Below are 17500 nucleotides of genomic sequence, written 5' to 3' on the forward strand. Positions count from 1 at the left end.
GTCCCTTGCAAATGCAATACCGAAGTCCGGCCTTCGTCGAAGATTGCTTTACAAAAATGTCAATCAATTTGATTGAAAAATGAGGGTGTGACAGTGCCGCCTCAACTTTTACAAAAAGCCGGATATGACGTAATCAAAAGTATTTATCGAAAACAAGAAAAAAACATCCGGGGATATCATTCCCAGGAACTCTCATGTAAAATTTCATAAAGATCGGTCCAGTAGTTTGGTCTGAATCGCTCTACACACACACACGCACAGACAGACACACACACACACACACACACACACACACCCACTGACACACATACACCATGACCCTCGTCTCGATTCCCCCTCTATGTTAAAACATTTAGTCAAAACTTGACTAAATGTAAAAAGAGTATTTTAATATAAATCCGTGTAACATCCTCTTGTTTTCATGTTGCCAGACTAATTCTGTATTTAACAATGCATAACCTGACACTACAGTGTCTGGTAAAGGGGAGAGTTAGGGTGAGGTAGGTGGGGGGGGGGGGCTGGGGGGGGGGGGGGGGTGGGGGGGGGGGGGGGGGGGAGAAATAAGGTCGAATTCTGAGTGGGGTCAAAATGTCAACTTCGCAGGACCACCATGCAGCGGGGCTTTGCAGCCTATGGCGGTATTAGACACCCCTTGTCTGACTATGACTCACGGCGTGATACCCTCTGCAGTGCTGTCCGCTGTAAGTGGTCCATGTATTGATCGATCCGTTCGCCGGGGGGTGCATGACTGAGTGGACATTTCGTTAGTCTACTCTCTGTCTCGTTATGTCTGTGTCTTTTGCCCTCACTCGCTGTCTGTCTCTGTCTTTCTGTGTGTCTGTCTGTATGTCTCTCTCTCTTTTTGTACCAGTGTCTGCCTGACTATCTCTCTCTCTCTCTCTCTGGGCGAGGGCTGGTTGAAAAGAAGCTAATTTGTATTGCTTATGCCACAACCCTCGTAAAATAAAATTTGATTTGATTTGATCGGATTTGATCTCTCTCTCTCTCTCTCTCTCTCTCTCTCTCTCTCTCTCTCTCTCTCTCTCTCTCTCTCTCTCCTCTCTCTCTCATACACAGACACACACACACACACACACAGACACACACATACACACACACGCACACAGACACACACACACACACACACACACACACAACAACAACAATAGGATTCAACATAGCATACAGACCAACAAAAGTCCGAATCAACGACGATAATAGGGCCTAGGGCTTACACAAGTTCACGTCAGTCTTTACTACGTCAAAACAAAACACAAAACACAAAACAAAACAAAAAGAAGAGCAGTAGTGCACATAAAGACTGACATGACAAATACAGTAAGTACACGACAAAATATATAGCAGAACAGCCAACATTTCCATGACGAATTATTTGCTGCATCGGCCAAAACACAAAATCCATCGCACTCGGGGCAGAGGCCAGATATGGAAATTATCCTGCGCTTTGCAATTCAAATGTTTCTTCGTTCGTCAGTGTTTGATTTCTCGTGGGAAGGACAGCGCCAGTGGCGAGCAAAAGGACGCGTGATTCATATTTTGCACTGCTAGTAAGTGCGGTATAATAATTAGAAGACAAAAAATTAACCCATATCCGCTTCTCAGTGGTAATGGTTTCGACATGGAAAACAATGTTGTGCCTACATGTCTAGCTGCCTGTGTGTCAGTCTATCTGTCTTTAACCATTTAGAGAAAAATAAAATACAATCATACAGATGTTTATTTTGCGTTCAAAGCATAAATTCTGAGACATTATTTTAACAGCTACATTTGCAAAAGGGAGGAGAAGACTGATAAAAAGTAGTTCCACCTACTCTATTTCATTTTTGGCTTAAACTGGAAACGTGCAAATTTTTCCGGCAAAAAGTTTATTTAGAATGAATAGATCGTACTTATTCTAAAGAAAAACAACAGTGACAGCAACATTGACGACAACAACAACACCAACAACAACTACATTGCTTAAAACAACAACACCATCATCAACAACAACAACAACAACAACAACAACAACAACAACAACAACGAAGACATCAACAACAGCGAAGACATCAACAACAACGAAAAAACACACGAACAAAACGACAGCAACAACAACAGCAACAGCAACAACAACAACAACAACAACAACAACAACACAAATTAAAAACAACTAACAAGCAACCTGAACACCACACATTCAGCTCATTGTTTCTGATAATGCTGAACACGGCAAGTATAGTACAATACTGTAACAGCCAACACCTTCGCCCATGAACATGCAAACATTCCAACGAAAACGCTGAACAACCATATGCATGTTACGTTTTCCTTTTTAATGACAGACATCGTAAATAGTGTAATAATGATCAATGCGAGTGAACCTTCCCCAATAACAAATAAACAAACAAAACCAAAAGTACTAAATGACGAGTCAAATGTTTCCGTTATTTCGCTAAACATTGTACACAAATACTAGCAGCAACAGTGCCTGTATACCTTCCCTTCAAAAAATAACTGAAAGGATTAGGTAACGAGTTTATCTTGTTCTGTTGTGTCGCTAAACAATGTACCTGTATACTACCAGCAACAGAAAGCGTGTGCAGTCTCAGAAAACAACCATTCAAATAAACAAAAACAAAAGGAACACCTGTCGTTATAAATATTCATAATTCACTGTTTCATTTCTGCCCTTTAACACCGTAAGTATGCTAATGTCACCGACAGTGCCAATGTATCCCCCAAATAAACAAACAAACAGACGAACAATGAAAGAAAATGACCACACACCCGAGTGGACAGATTCACTTCTGTCAGTTGCTAAACATCGTAGATACTGTCACCAAGAGTGTCCATATACCCTCCCCACACTTGTGTCAGTTGCTAAACATCGTAGATACTGTCACCAAGAGTGTCCATATACCCTCCCCACACTTGTGTCAGTTGCTAAACATCGTAGATACTGTCACCAACAGTGTCCATATACCCTCCCCACACTTGTGTCAGTTGCTAAACATCGTAGATACTGTCACCAAGAGTGTCCATATACCCTCCCCACACTTGTGTCAGTTGCTAAACATCGTAGATACTGTCACCAACAGTGTCCATATACCCTCCCCACACTTGTGTCAGTTGCTAAACATCGTAGATACTGTCACCAAGAGTGTCCATATACCCTCCCCACACTTGTGTCAGTTGCTAAACATCGTAGATACTGTCACCCGAATAATCCCCATATACCTTCCCCATACTTGTTGTCAGTTGCTATACATCGTAGATACTGTCACCAAGAGTGTCCATATACCCTCCCCACACTTGTGTCAGTTGCTAAACATCGTAGATACCGTCACCAAGAGTCCCCATATACCCTCCCCACACTTGTTCCTCCTTGGGCAGAAACTTGAGTGACGTCATGTCGTTCTCATTGGCTGAAAACTTCATACGCTCGTGCACTGTCACGTTAGCTGGCACGTGCAATTTCTGACCCAGATAATCCTCCAAGGTCTCCTTGTAAATATCGGTGTCAAACTGCATCTTCATAAACTGAGCGTGCTCGTCGCGAAGAAGCCCAACAGACACCACGTTGATGATTAGGTCGAGCTTCCCGTCTCCGTCTACATCACCAAGGGCGCCTGGGAGAGAGAGAGAAAAACAGACGAATAGACGAAGTACGGACGTAACTCTGTCTGGGTTGTGAACGAGTGATTCTGAATAATCTTGCTTTTATTGAGGCAATCTTTCCCACGTGGACTGGGTGGCCGAGTGGTAACGCACTTGCGCTCGGAAGCGAGAGGTTGCGAGTTCGATCCTGGGTCAGGGCGTTAGCAATTTTCTTCCCCCTTTCCTAACCTAGGTGGTGGGTTCAAGTGCTAGTCTTTCGGATGAGACGAAAAACCGAGGTCCATTCGTGTACACTACATTGGGGTGTGCACGTTAAAGATCCCACGATTGACAAAAGGGTCTTTCCTGGCAAAATTGTATAGGCATAGATAAAAATGTCCACCAAAATACCCGTGTGACTTGGAATAATAGGCCGTGAAAAGTAGGATATGCGCCGAAATGGCTGCGATCTGCTGGCCGATGTCACACGGCATAAATAAATCCCTGCGCCTTGAATATGTGCGCGATATAAATTGCATAAAAATAAAAAATAAAGAAAGTAAATAAATCCCTGCGCTTAGAACTGTACCCACGGAATACGCGCGATATAAGCCTCATATTGATTGATTGATTGATAATACACGTGGACAAAGGGTCACGTGGGGAGAGAGGCCTCTTTGCTTGTGTTGAGCCTAACTTGTCACGTAGGAACGTTTCACTCTTTCACAACCCACACAAACCCGACATCATTGATTTCTAACATCGTCTCAGTAAAGCAGACGTTATGCTGAAGACATTGGCTGATCGGAGCAGTATTTGTCCATGGTGTGCGCACGGCGAAACAACAACGCACTATGTCTTTAGCACATCGATATAAACTCAGGGATGGCCAAATCGTCCGCCCGGTCGCCAGGGGGGAGTAAAGAAATCCACCGGACTAGTAGAAACCGCCTGGCAACTCGCCCGGCTGGCCAGAAAAAATTCTGGTCAAATGCAACATTTTTGGCTGTTAGGCTATATCGAGTTTTAAATCAGATGCAGCAACTTTCGTATGCACCGGGCCAGCGACATTTCTGGCGGGCTAGTGACTCGCTTGCAGTTACTTGCCCGGCTGGCGAGTTAAACATTTTGGGATTCGGCAATTTCCTATAAACTTGAAGTGGGGGAAGAGAATGTGACAGCTCTACTCATGTCTTGCCTATGTTATTCTACATGTAGTAAGGCAAAAGGAGAATTTCGCCCCCCCCCCCCCCCCCCCTAGTGCCAATCACTTGTGCTCACGACTGCAGAAGAAGGAGAAGAAGGGTTGTATAATGATGTAGTTAATTATATCCTTCACACATACATGGCTATACAGTGGATGCCTCTTTTTGAAACCTCCAAAACTCTGAGAAAATCCAATCAGAATTTTAGAAGCAGTGAGCCTTAAAACGGAGGAACAGTTTACACGGCTCATGAACAGAATATCTGGGGGGGGGGGGGGGGGGGCAGTCATAAAAGGGAGGTCAGTCGTAAATCGGGGGGTCTTAGAAAGGGGGGGGGGGGGGTCACTCTTGGTTACCTGTGGTGCGCTCGTCAGGCTGCATAATGATGCAGAAAGGTTTGTCCGGTGTGGGATTGTCTGCACGTTTTCCACGTGCCCAGGGAACGTCGTCATCGCCTGAAGTGTTAGTGGCACCGGACTCACCCGTCACTTCTTGCGCCCGCTGGCGGTCACGCTGCGTCAGTTCTGATGTAAGTGTATGGAAGAAGAATAAAGTCAACAATAAGACCCAAAGGACTGAAAAGTAACAAGAACAACTCTGTTTCTAAAGAACCACCTTCTTGTTTTTGTTTCTGCAGTAGTAGTGGTAGTGGTGGTAGTAGTAGTAGTAGTAGTAGTAGTAGCAGTAGCAGAAGTAGTAGTAGTGGTGGTAGTAGTAGTAGAAGTAGTAGTAGTAGTACTGAGTAGTTGTAGTAGTACTGAGTAGTAGTAGTAGTAGTAGTAGTAGTAATAGTAGTGGTAATTTAGTTGTTGCTGTTGTTGTTGCTGTTGCTTGTTGTTGCTGTTGTTGTTGGACATGATAGGAATATTGATGATTCATCAAGCACTTCACCTCCGTGACTCACATCGGAATTTCTGCGTATTCTAATTCAACGTCTTTGGCATGTTTCAGTTCAAATTAACCAACTTTCACAGATCGTACTAAAATGTCTATAAGTTTCCCAATTTAACATGTGTGCGTGTAACTATCGAAATATGTCCAAACCTGCCTCAATTTTTATCAGTTTTCCTCTGACTTTCCCCAAAGTTTCCCAAACGGAAGTAGACCGGAGCCCTGGAGCCGGTTTCATGGACTCGGGGTGGTCACACTGACAGATGGACCATCGTTTGGTCACGCGACTGCGGTTGTCCAAACGCAGTTGTCCGAATGCAGCGCATCACCGTAATCGGGCAACTCTCTGTGCGAACTGGCACATTCGGCCGACTTTAACAAGGCTTTTTTCGTGAATCCCGATTTTGTCGGGTAAATGCATTTCACTCGTTCAACTGCAGTTGACCGACTGTGTTTCTGGCTTATGAAACTGGCCTCTATTAATGTAATGACAACATACGGTAATAATGCTTCTCGGATCCTCGTTCCCACAGCTTGATGGGCTGTGTCATCGTCGTTCTGTCCAAGGCAAACAGCTCAGTGACGAACACCGTCTGGTCTGACTCGCACTCCACGAAGTCCTTGGCGAACGTTTGCTTGCTCCCGAAGGCCGCTTCCTCAAAGGTGAGGTCTTGCAGACTGGTAAAGTTCTTGTTGTTGTCGTCTCTCTTGGTGAGTTGCGTTTCATGAAGTTCGTACATCTGGTCGCCTACTTCACGCCTTCGCACCTGCGCACACACAAAATAAACACACACAAAATAAACACACACAAAATAAACACACACAAAATAAACACTAAACACACACAAAATAAACACACACAAAAAAACCACTGGCCTCTTTAAAAGCACAATCTTTCTCGCGCAATTAATTTCCACTCACCTTCCCAGTGCTGGCAGGATTTTACATGGAACAAGGCCATCTTTCCACTTGAATATGTATTAATACACAAAAACAGCTTTGGTGCTGTTTGTGCAGAATGGAATTGTGTTGTTGTTAAATAATGTCTCAATGAACACTCCTGGCTTTTATTGAATTCGCACTCGCCCTCTGCACAGGCAGCAGTGAGGGTGTTGATTTTGTTAGGTGTTCACATGTGGGGATGTTCTTATTCAATAAAAAAAAAACCCGGGCCGGCCAGGTCCTAAATTCTGAGCCAACATGTTTTTACGGGAAAAACTGCGCCTTTAGCGGTACTGACATATACAACAACATCCCAATGCTCAAAATATAACCGCTGCGTCAGATTCATATCAAAATGGATCATTATTTGTAAATAAAGGTCACGACTTGGTTTTGACATCGTAAATTAACAGTGAATTAATTGTCTCCATCATTATCACGCTTCGATCACGAGATCTGGATGTGTGACTGGCGGCTTCGGTGCTTTTCTTTGCGATTAGTCTGGACTAAGATTTAGCAATTGGTTATCTACGTTATAAAGACCAGTTTACCCTTATATAAAGAAAAGGGATATAAGCAGGGCTTCATAACGTTTAAGACCGCGCTGACCGCGCTTGTTAATGTACACACTAATACCAATAGCGTTTATTTCTACCTGTAGTCTCTTGAAGAAAAACTGTTAAACTAATCCTTGAAACCCAAAAGTTAGAAGGACAAGAAAACTCAGCTTAAAAATTAAACGTGTTATGCATCCAAGTGAGAGATCAAACTCTTAAAAATAAAGATCAGAATTGAACTCACCTCGCGCTGAATGCCAGTAGCACCGTGAATTGCGCCCCTTTCTTTTGGGTCACGACCTCTCCGACCTTGAACCCGGAAGAGAAAGACGTCTCGATGCTTGGAGTGGGTGCGCGCCACAAGATCGGATGTGACGTCATACTTGGCTGTCGTCATGTTCCATAGAACAGTGCCGTCCCTTCCGTCCAGAATTATCGTCTGCGGGAAAAACGATGCATCTGCATTGTGTTGCTTCAGGCTGTCTAAAATACTGACACGAATATCAGCTAATTGCGAATCCCCTCAAACACATATCTATAGACAAACAATCACACACGGACACACACACACACACACACACACACACACACACACACACACACACGCACCCACGCGCACGCACGATTCCACATGTACGATCTGCCAATATTTCTGAGTGCGAGGAAAAATGACGGAGCCTGAATCATGCTGGTGAAGCTGAAGTCAAACTTGCCCCAAAACAATGTGTGGTCGTGGGCACACGAGATGTTGGACATCTCAGCTACTCTAAGGCCAGCTTAATAAGGGCGGAGTCAATCTCCTCTCCCTCGCTGCCTTCACCTAGCTCCATAACCTCGAACAGGGTCAGTTACCCGTGTCCAGCTAGAAAGACAAGGCAGACCTGGCCGGGACCCCCTGTTTTGCACTTGGAGTATTGTCAAACATACATGCCTTATTTTCAAAAATAAAATAGTGTTTTCCATGCAGCATTTGAACATCCATGATTCAAACATGCTTCGTCGCACCGTTAATTAGGTTCACCAATACGTTTTCTTTTTCTTCTTCTTCTTCTTTGTTCATGGACTTAGACTCCCACGTTCACTCATGTTTTTAGCACCAGTGGATGTTTACGTGTATGACCGTTTTTACCCCGCCATTCAGGCAGCATACGCCGATTTCGGGGGAGGCATGCTGGGTATTTTCGTGTTTCTATAACCCACCGAACTCTGACATGGATTACAGGATCTTTTCAGTGCGCACTTGGTCTTGTGCTAGCGTGTACACACCAAGGGGGTTAAGTCACTAGCAGGTCTGCACATAAGTTGACCTGGGAGATCGGAAAAATCTCCACTCTTAACCCACCAGGCGGCAGCGACCGGGATTCGAACTCACGACCTCCCGATTAGGAGGCCGATATCTTACCACCACGCCACTGCACCCCTCACCAATACATTTAAAACAAATGCTTCTTTCAATGTCTACTGACAAAAAATGTGCCCATGTGTCAAAATACTGTATCAACTTTGGCATGCGCTTGTGAAGAAAAGTAGTCTAGAGATTTTACTCGTCGTATTTTTTTTCCACTGACCGTTCTGATCGTATTGTACACAATCATGCGTACAAAATACGACGAAATCGTATGGGTTCCCAGGTCTGACAAGACTAGCTATCAATTGGAAGGTTTCCGCCAGTTATCTCTCTGAGGTTTTGGGTGCGTGCCCCTTGCGGGGGCAAAAAACATCGAGGTCACAAGCAGGGTCAAGGGGAAGGTCGGCTGGGCGGACAGGAGTATGACGGCTTACTAGTGCCAAAACCTGGTGTTACCCATTATCACGTGATAATTACTAATTAACGCTGTCAGTTACTGTTTTCATCTGTTAGTTACTAATTTTTAGTTTCGGCACTAGCAATCCGTCAGGAAGTGAGCCAAAACTAAAAATTAGTAATTAACAGGTGAAAGTTAGTAATTTTTCCGGAAAAATTTGTACTTTTCCGGGGAAAATTAGTAATTAACACGTGAAAATGGTAATTATCAAGGGAAAATTACTAAACTAGTAAGCCGTCATACAGGAGACTACAATAGGAAGGTTTCCGCCAGTTATCTCTCTTTGAGGTTTTGGGTGCTTAGAGAGTACCGTACCCCTTGCGGGGGCAAAAAACATCGAGGTCACATGCAGGGTCAAGGGGAAGGTCGCTGGGCGGACAGGAGACTATTACGTCAGTGCTCTTGTAGTATGGCCACGATCCCCAGCTCCAGTGAACCATGAAATCCAGGACGTCATCGTCGTTGAAATAACCAGGTGCTGGAGTACTGAAACACGAGGGGTAAAAATCAACACTATATTATGTTTACGTCATTTTGAGTCCAGAATCAACAAGTCGCGTAAGGCGAAAATACAACATTTAGTCAAGTAGCTGTCGAACTCACAGAATGAAACTGAACGCAATGCAACGCAGAAAGACCGTATACTCGTAGCATCGTCAGTCCACCGCTCACGGCATAGGCAGTGAAATTGACAAGAAGAGCGGGGTAGTAGTTGCGCTAAGAAGGATAGCACGCTTTTCTGTACCTCTCTTTGTTTTAACTTTCTGAGCGTGTTTTTAATCCAAACATATAATATCTATATGTTTTTGGAATCAGGAACCGACAAGGAATAAGATGAAAGTGTTTTTAAATTGATTTCGACAATTTAATTTTGATAATAATTTTTATATATTTAATTTTCAGAGCTTGTTTTTAATCCAAATATAACATATTTATATATTTTTGGAATCAGAAAATGATGGAGAATAAGATGAACGTAAATTTGGATCGTTTTATAAATTTTTATTTTTTTTTACAATTTTCAGATTTTTAATGACCAAGTCATTAAATAATTTTTAAGCCACCAAGCTGAAATGCAATACCGAAGTCCGGGCTTCGTCGAAGATTACTTGACCAAAATTTCAACCAATTTGGTTGAAAAATGAAGGCGTGACAGTGCCGCCTCAACTTTCACGAAAAGCCGGATATGACGTCATCAAAGACATTTATCAAAAAAATGAAAAAAACCTTCGGGGATTTCATACCCAGGAACTCTCATGTCAAATTTCATAAAGATCGGTCCAGTAGTTTAGTCTGAATCGCTCTACACACACACACACACACACACACACACACACAGACACACACACGCACATACACCACGACCCTCGTCTCGATTCCCCCCTCTACGTTAAAACATTTAGTCAAAACTTGACTAAATGTAACAAGTCGCGTAAGGCGAAAATACAATATTTAGTCAAGTAGCTGTCGAACTCACAGAATGAAACTGAACGCAATGCCATTTTTCAGCAAGACCGTATACTCGTAGCATCGTCAGTCTACCGCTCCTGGCAAAGGCAGTGAAATTGACAAGAAGAGCGGGGTAGTAGTTGCGCTAAGAAGGATAGCACGCTTTTCTGTACCTCTCTTTGTTTTAACTTTCTGAGCGTGTTTTTAATCCAAACATATCATATCCATATGTTTTTGGAATCAAGAACCGACAAGGAATAAGATGAAAGTGTTTTTAAATTGATTTCGACAATTTAATTTTGATAATAATTTTTATATATTTAATTTTCAGAGCTTGTTTTTAATCCGAATATAACATATTTATATGTTTTTGGAATCAGCAAATGATGAAGAATAAGATAAACGTAAATTTGGATCGTTTTATAAATTTTTATTTTTTTTTACAATTTGCCGATTTTTAATGACCAAAGTCATTAAATAATTTTTAAGCCACCAAGCTGAAATGCAATACCGAAGTCCGGGCTTCGTCGAAGATTACTTGACCAAAATTTCAACCAATTTGGTTGAAAAATGAGGGCGTGACAGTGCCGCCTCAACTTTCACGAAAAGCCGGATATGACGTCATCAAAGACATTTATCAAAAAAATGAAAAAAACCTTCGGGGATTTCATACCCAGGAACTCTCATGTCAAATTTCATAAAGATCGGTCCAGTAGTTTAGTCTGAATCGCTCTACACACACACACACACACACACACACACACACACACACACACACACGCACAGACAGACAGACACACATACACCACGACCCTCGTTTCGATTCCCCCTCGATGTTAAAATATTTAGTCAAAACTTGACTAAATATAAAAAGGAAGTGGTGAAATCTTTCTCTTTCTGTCTTTGTGTCTGTCTGTCTGTCACTGTATATCTCTGTTTATGTATCTCTCTCTGTCTCTCTGTCTCTCTGTATCTCTCTGTCTTTCTCTGTCTCTGTCTCTGTCTCTGTCTCTCTCTCTCTCTCTCTCTCTCTCTCTCTCTCTCGATCCTCGTCATCTTTTCTTGCCATTTTTAAGGATCTCCCCATCAAACTCTTAAGAAGTTTGCACATGCTACACAGATAATAAACCGCAAGAGACCTGAGGAAGTTGAGTTGACTGGTTGATGGTTTCTAACGTCTCGTCGACCTTGTAGGCTATGTGGGAACATCTGATGAGGTCATATATATATTCCACAGGAAGCTTTGCGGATTATTTCAAATAGTTCAAGTATAATAGACGTGGCCTATTCTCTGAATAAGTACACGATGTACCTGTGACTTATTCTAGGTACGGTATAAGTACACACTGTACCTGTATGACTCTCTGTCTTCCAGCTTAATCTTCCACAAGATCTCCAGGGTCTCGCCGTCAAAAAGCACCACGTTGCCGTCAAAGGAGTTCATCAAGATGTCCTTGACCCCGTCACCCGTCATGTCCACCATTACTGGGGGAACCATCACGCCCTTCTTTTCCGCCCTGCACAAGGACAGCAAACACATTGTGTAATATAAGGACAAGAACAAAGTTGATGTTTTCGAGTCCCCGACCCGAGAGCTTTTTGTCGATCCTTCAAACAAAATTGACACAACTCGGTTTTGCAGACTTTGCAAAGATAGTTTCTCTCCTCAGATACTAAGATGGCACAGCTCGCACAATTTCCGCCCAGTACAAAGCCACATGCGCCTGTGTAAATAAAATAAAAAATTCTTTCTTTTTTGGGCCTTACCATCGGGGAAAAAACTACACATTTTATTTACAAAGCATAAATTAATGACACCATCCGGCTCCCATAATAAAATATATTTCAGACCACAGAACCCCCCAAGAATTCACACACAATACAAACAACCTTTCGTTTGAACCCTTACCGCAAGAGGTTAACATTCTCGCTGCTCTCCTTGGAGAAGAATAGCGACACTTTTTCAAAGAATGTATTTCGTTTTGGTGTGGAACTTTTGGAAGCTTTAAAATCTAAAGACAAGCAGACTGAATGCTAAAGAGACAGAAGACAAAACAAGCTATAATGGAAGGGCGCCGGTTCTGTGCGACGCTTAGTTTTCGAGATAGGTGTGACCTGACGAAGTACAGGACGTCACATTCCAAATAAAAACGATTATGTTACAGGTGGAAGCCGCTGAGACTGCATTGCTTCGGGAGGTTTCCGCAAAAATAGATATTACACGATTCGATCAAAACAGTCGGAGAAGCAGACGCGCTCTGAGAAAATGTGCATGAGTGTCTTCCCTTTGTTCGTCCCGTGCTAACGTTATTACACCCCCGGTATAGGGGTGTGTATAGGTTTCACTCGATGTGTTTGTTTGTGTGTTTGTGTGTTTGTGTGTTTGTGTTCGCATATAGATCTCAAGAATGAACGGACCGATCGTCACCAAACTTGGTGAACAGGTTCTATACATTCCTGAGACGGTCCTTACAAAAATTGGGACCAGTCAAACACACGGTTAGGGAGTTATTGGTGGATTAAGATTAAGAGTGACATATTAATGGTCAAAGGGAAATAACCTTCTCAGTTGGTGGCAGTGAGAATGGTTATTTCCCTTTGACCAACGGGGGTGTTTTTCCTACCTCGACGTACCCTTTCGCAATGGACCCTGTGTTTACATTCTGACTTCTGACTTCTGACTTCTGACTTTTGACTTCTGACTTCTGACTTCTGACTTCTGACTTCTGACTTTTGACTTTTGACTTTTGACTTCTGACTTTTGACTTTTGACTTTTGACTTCTGACTTCTGACTTTTGACTTTTGACTTCTGACTTCTGACTTTTGACTTTTGACTTCTGACTTTTGACTTCTGACTTTTGACTTTTGACTTCTGACTTCTGACTTCTGACTTTCTCTCTGTCTCTCTTTAAGGACAGGGGTGTTTTTCCTACCTCGGAGGAATTTCTTGTTTTGTATGATAACGATTCACTTGCAAAATAAAGTAAACAATTTGGTGTTGTAGTGGTAAATGTAGATAGAAATGTGTTATAAAGACAAAGCAAACAAATAAACGTTTTTTTCTCGTGAAAATGTTGCGTTGTGCGGATGTTTGGGTGGCCACGTGATGTACACAAAGCGAAGTGCGGGACGGACTCTGCTCTGTGCTGTAACACTGGCAAGTTCAAAACACGAGAAATACGATTTCGTTATGCGTGCAGCCACGGGGGATGTAATTTTATGTCTTGTATTTACACCCCCGGTATAGGGGTGTGTATAGGTTTCGGTCGATGTGTTTGTGTGTTTGTGTGTTTGTGTTCGCATATAGATCTCAAGAATGAACGGACCGATCGTCACCAAACTTGGTGAACAGGTTCTATACATTCCTGAGACGGTCCTTACAAAAAATGGGACCAGTCAAACACACGGTTAGGGAGTTATTGGTGGATTAAGATTCTACAAGGACTTATAGAGTGACATATTAATGGTCAAAGGGAAATAACCTTCTCAGTTGGTGGCAGTGAGAATGGTTATTTCCCTTTGACCAACGGGGGTGTTTTTCCTACCTCGAAGGAATTTCTTGTTATCATCGTACTCCGGCCCTGTTCTTTTTTTCGTCACACCTAAAACCGTTATTTCTTTTGAGCGACGCAGCATTACAAGCGATAAGAAAAAAGTGTGAAGAGAGTGACGCCTCCAAATTAAAAGGTAAAACAAAGTGGAGCAAACGCTTCTCACACGAAGAGAGTAATCTCCCCTTTCTGGTTGGGCGCCTTGAAGCCCCACTGCTTATAATCTCCCTTGACGTTGGGCACCACTGAGTCACGTGGGTTCTGGAACACTCGGCGGTAAAAGTCCGGCACGGACATCGCAAGGAAACGACCTGCAAAGAAAACACCTGCATTACAGCATAGACCAAATAGCCTGGACCGCCAACTCGTCACGTGACCCTTCGAGGTTACGACGCTCGACTAGGGGCGCTTAGCGTCCGGTTTGAAAGGCCAGCGATTCGAAGACAATGAAAAGAAAGCACGCTCCAGTTATTTGTGACAATGGGAGGCGGACAATGAACTGGATTTTCCAAAACTCCAAACTAAACTTAACAAAACTCATCGAAAAACATGTTTCATATGCACTTTAGCTGAGTTTATTTTAGCATTTTCAGAACTTACCTCGGCAACTTCGTCCATGTTTACAATCGACACCGGATATGAAATCCCCCTGATTTCTGAAAGGTCATGTAAGCGTAGGTTCCTAAATGCGAGAGGCCGCTACCTCGTAATAGAGAGAAAGAGCGGAGAGAGAGCTAGTTGGCGGTCCAGGATAAATGGTCTATGATTACAGCTACGATTTGAAAGGTGCTTTGTTTCGGATTCACTATATTCGCAAAATCTGTCATGTCACTATCCCCAACCCCCAACCCTTCACCAATCTCCCAAAGTTATTTTTACCCACCTCCCACAGTTTCGCCGCCGGAGCCGTAGAGGATGTACTGTGAACCGTCTTTGCGGGTATGCATGGTGGGGGCACAGTACGTCTCCCTGTCTTCTGGCATGGCCACGTGGGTACCCAGCTGCTTCCCCGTGGCACCCGACAGCATCAGCAGCCACCCGGATCGACGTGCGACTACCTGCGCGAGGAGTGAATGATCATAGCTAGGATTGTGTTGAATGTTTCACAGTGTCGGCCAAACCTTCACAAGTGAACATCATTCTATACCGTATCACACATACTGACACACATTGACACACACACGCACATACACACACACAAACACACACACATACACACACACACACACACACACACACACACACATACAAACAACACACACACACACACACACACACACACGCACACACACATACACACACACACACACACATACAAACAACACACACACACACACACACACACACGCACACACACACACAAACACACGCACACACACACACACACACACACACACACACACACACACATACATACAAACAAACACACACACACACACACACACACACACGCACACACACATACACACACACACACACACACACACACACATACACACACACACACACACACACACACACACACACACATACAAACAACACACACACACACACACACACACACACACATACACACACACACACACACACACACATACACACACACACACACACACACACACACATACAAACAACACACACACTCACACACACAAACAAACACACACATACACACATACACACATACACACACACACACACACATACACACACACACACACACATACACACACACACATACACACACACACACACACACACACATACACACACACACACACACACACACACACACACACACACACACACACACACATATACACACACACACACACACACACACACACACACACACACACAGCCCAACTCACGTCAGCCGGTACGGTGGGGTCTCCCCCGTGTGAGATGACGATCTCGGGCACACCGTCATAGTCAAAGTCGGGCAGGCCTGTATAACTGTAGATGTTCCAGCCACGGTTGACTACGTTCGGGTCTCCCTCCCACAGCACCTCACCTGCAGGAGAACAGGTACATTCAAGATACACACCTGGGCCCGTATTCTTGAAGAAGCTGCAACTCTTATACTGGCCTGTACAACCACTTCCGCTCGATAAGTCCTCTAGGTGTTATTTATGAAACTCCGATAAGGCCTTACCGGGGTGTCACCGAGCTGTAAAGTTAGAGGACCCCTCCCCCTCCTCTAAAGTCGCTACCTGTCAGGTAACTTCACCAAAACTGTCCATGTCACTCTTTTCATACGTTATTCAAACCGTCAATTCTGAATGAATCTTGTTCAAATATTGTTAGTAGGTTTATTTCCCTCATGGTCACACAATGGTGTCATTTAAGCACCAATGCATTGCGGACAAATACCAGATATTGCTCGCGAAAGATTTCAACCGAAGCTCGATCATTCCGGCTTTGTGGCGAAAGCGTGAAAGCGTCTTCTTAAATGCATTACAGTGTCGAGGATTTATTAACTGATATCGTGGCCGAACGGTTATCGTGTTTGCCTGATACGCGATTGAGTCGCGTTCAAATCTCCATCTGGCCATTATTTTTTTACTCTTAGTCATTTGTTTATTTTTGTTTATTTTCTTCATGTGCAAGAGAGTACGTTGTAAGAAATATCAACGTTGATTTTTAACATTAATTTTAGGCAGGAATTAGTTTTTTTTAAATCTTTGGTTAACATGATATTAGTTCATTGATAAAGTTTGTTAAATTAAAAATGTAAACATTTGATTGAGAAAAAATAAAGACCAATAAAGAAGGATGCTCCCGACTTGAAAAAAAAATAAACAAAATTACAGAGAAGGCAAAAAAAATAACGGTAGCAGCAACCATGCAACTGAGGTTAAAAAAAATATTTAAAAAAAATCCCCCCTTGTTTTTATTTCATTTAGTTGTTGTTATTGACTTTGAAACTGACACGCCGGCGGAAACGCCGGTAACGCATGCGCAGATAAGAGTAGCATGGGGAAATCTTCTATTCTAAAAATAACCAACTGCCGACCTTCTCCCAGACTCATATGAATACCAGGGAAAAATAAATAATTACCGGGCGATATAAACAAATACAGGCGGTAGTTACACGACAGTTTGACTTTGACGGCCCCGACGCGATATAACCTTCGTGGTAGAAAACGACGTTAAACACCAAATAAAGAGAGAAAGAAAGACTTTGACGGACACTACTTTGCAGACTTTTCAAGAATACGGGCCCTGGTCACCAAACGGTATCAAATCGCACCAAGAGCTAGTAGTAGTAGTATTCTAAACTGAAGTGTTCCACATTTGAACACCCTTTCTGTAACCAGTTTTGAACACAGGTTAATACAGTAGAGGCAAACGGTAGCACATGTTAAATAGTAATGTTAATTTGAACCAGGCATGGGAATTGTCCGCCGAAAGGCAAATTTCCGCCGATTTTTTTGCTTTGTTCCGCCGAACCCCGCTCTTCTTGTCAATTTCACTGCGGTGGACTGACGATGCTACGAGT

The 17500-nt window shown here is 43.2% G+C and overlaps 2 protein-coding genes across 3 annotated transcripts in view; one reads left to right on the plus strand and one right to left on the minus strand.

The window, feature by feature from the left end:
• Window positions 1–17500, plus strand: part of LOC138971000 (myelin regulatory factor-like) — a 333475-nt gene that overhangs the window by 193787 nt on the left and 122188 nt on the right. The gene's annotated exons all lie outside the window — the stretch shown is intronic.
• LOC138970999 (protein FAM234A-like) overlaps window positions 2319–17500 on the minus strand; it is a 20448-nt gene continuing 5266 nt past the window's right edge. The window contains exons 5-13 of the mRNA XM_070343595.1: window positions 15870–16012; window positions 14882–15056; window positions 14165–14309; window positions 11799–11963; window positions 9390–9483; window positions 7437–7631; window positions 6193–6460; window positions 5159–5326; window positions 2319–3629 (exon numbers count right to left, since the gene is read on the minus strand). Coding sequence (XP_070199696.1) covers window positions 3325–3629; window positions 5159–5326; window positions 6193–6460; window positions 7437–7631; window positions 9390–9483; window positions 11799–11963; window positions 14165–14309; window positions 14882–15056; window positions 15870–16012 — 1658 coding nt within the window. The 3' untranslated portion in view covers window positions 2319–3324. The remainder of the gene's footprint in view (window positions 3630–5158; window positions 5327–6192; window positions 6461–7436; window positions 7632–9389; window positions 9484–11798; window positions 11964–14164; window positions 14310–14881; window positions 15057–15869; window positions 16013–17500) is intronic.

Source organism: Littorina saxatilis, linkage group LG7, assembly GCF_037325665.1.
Source record: "Littorina saxatilis isolate snail1 linkage group LG7, US_GU_Lsax_2.0, whole genome shotgun sequence".
NCBI lineage: Eukaryota > Metazoa > Mollusca > Gastropoda > Littorinimorpha > Littorinidae > Littorina > Littorina saxatilis.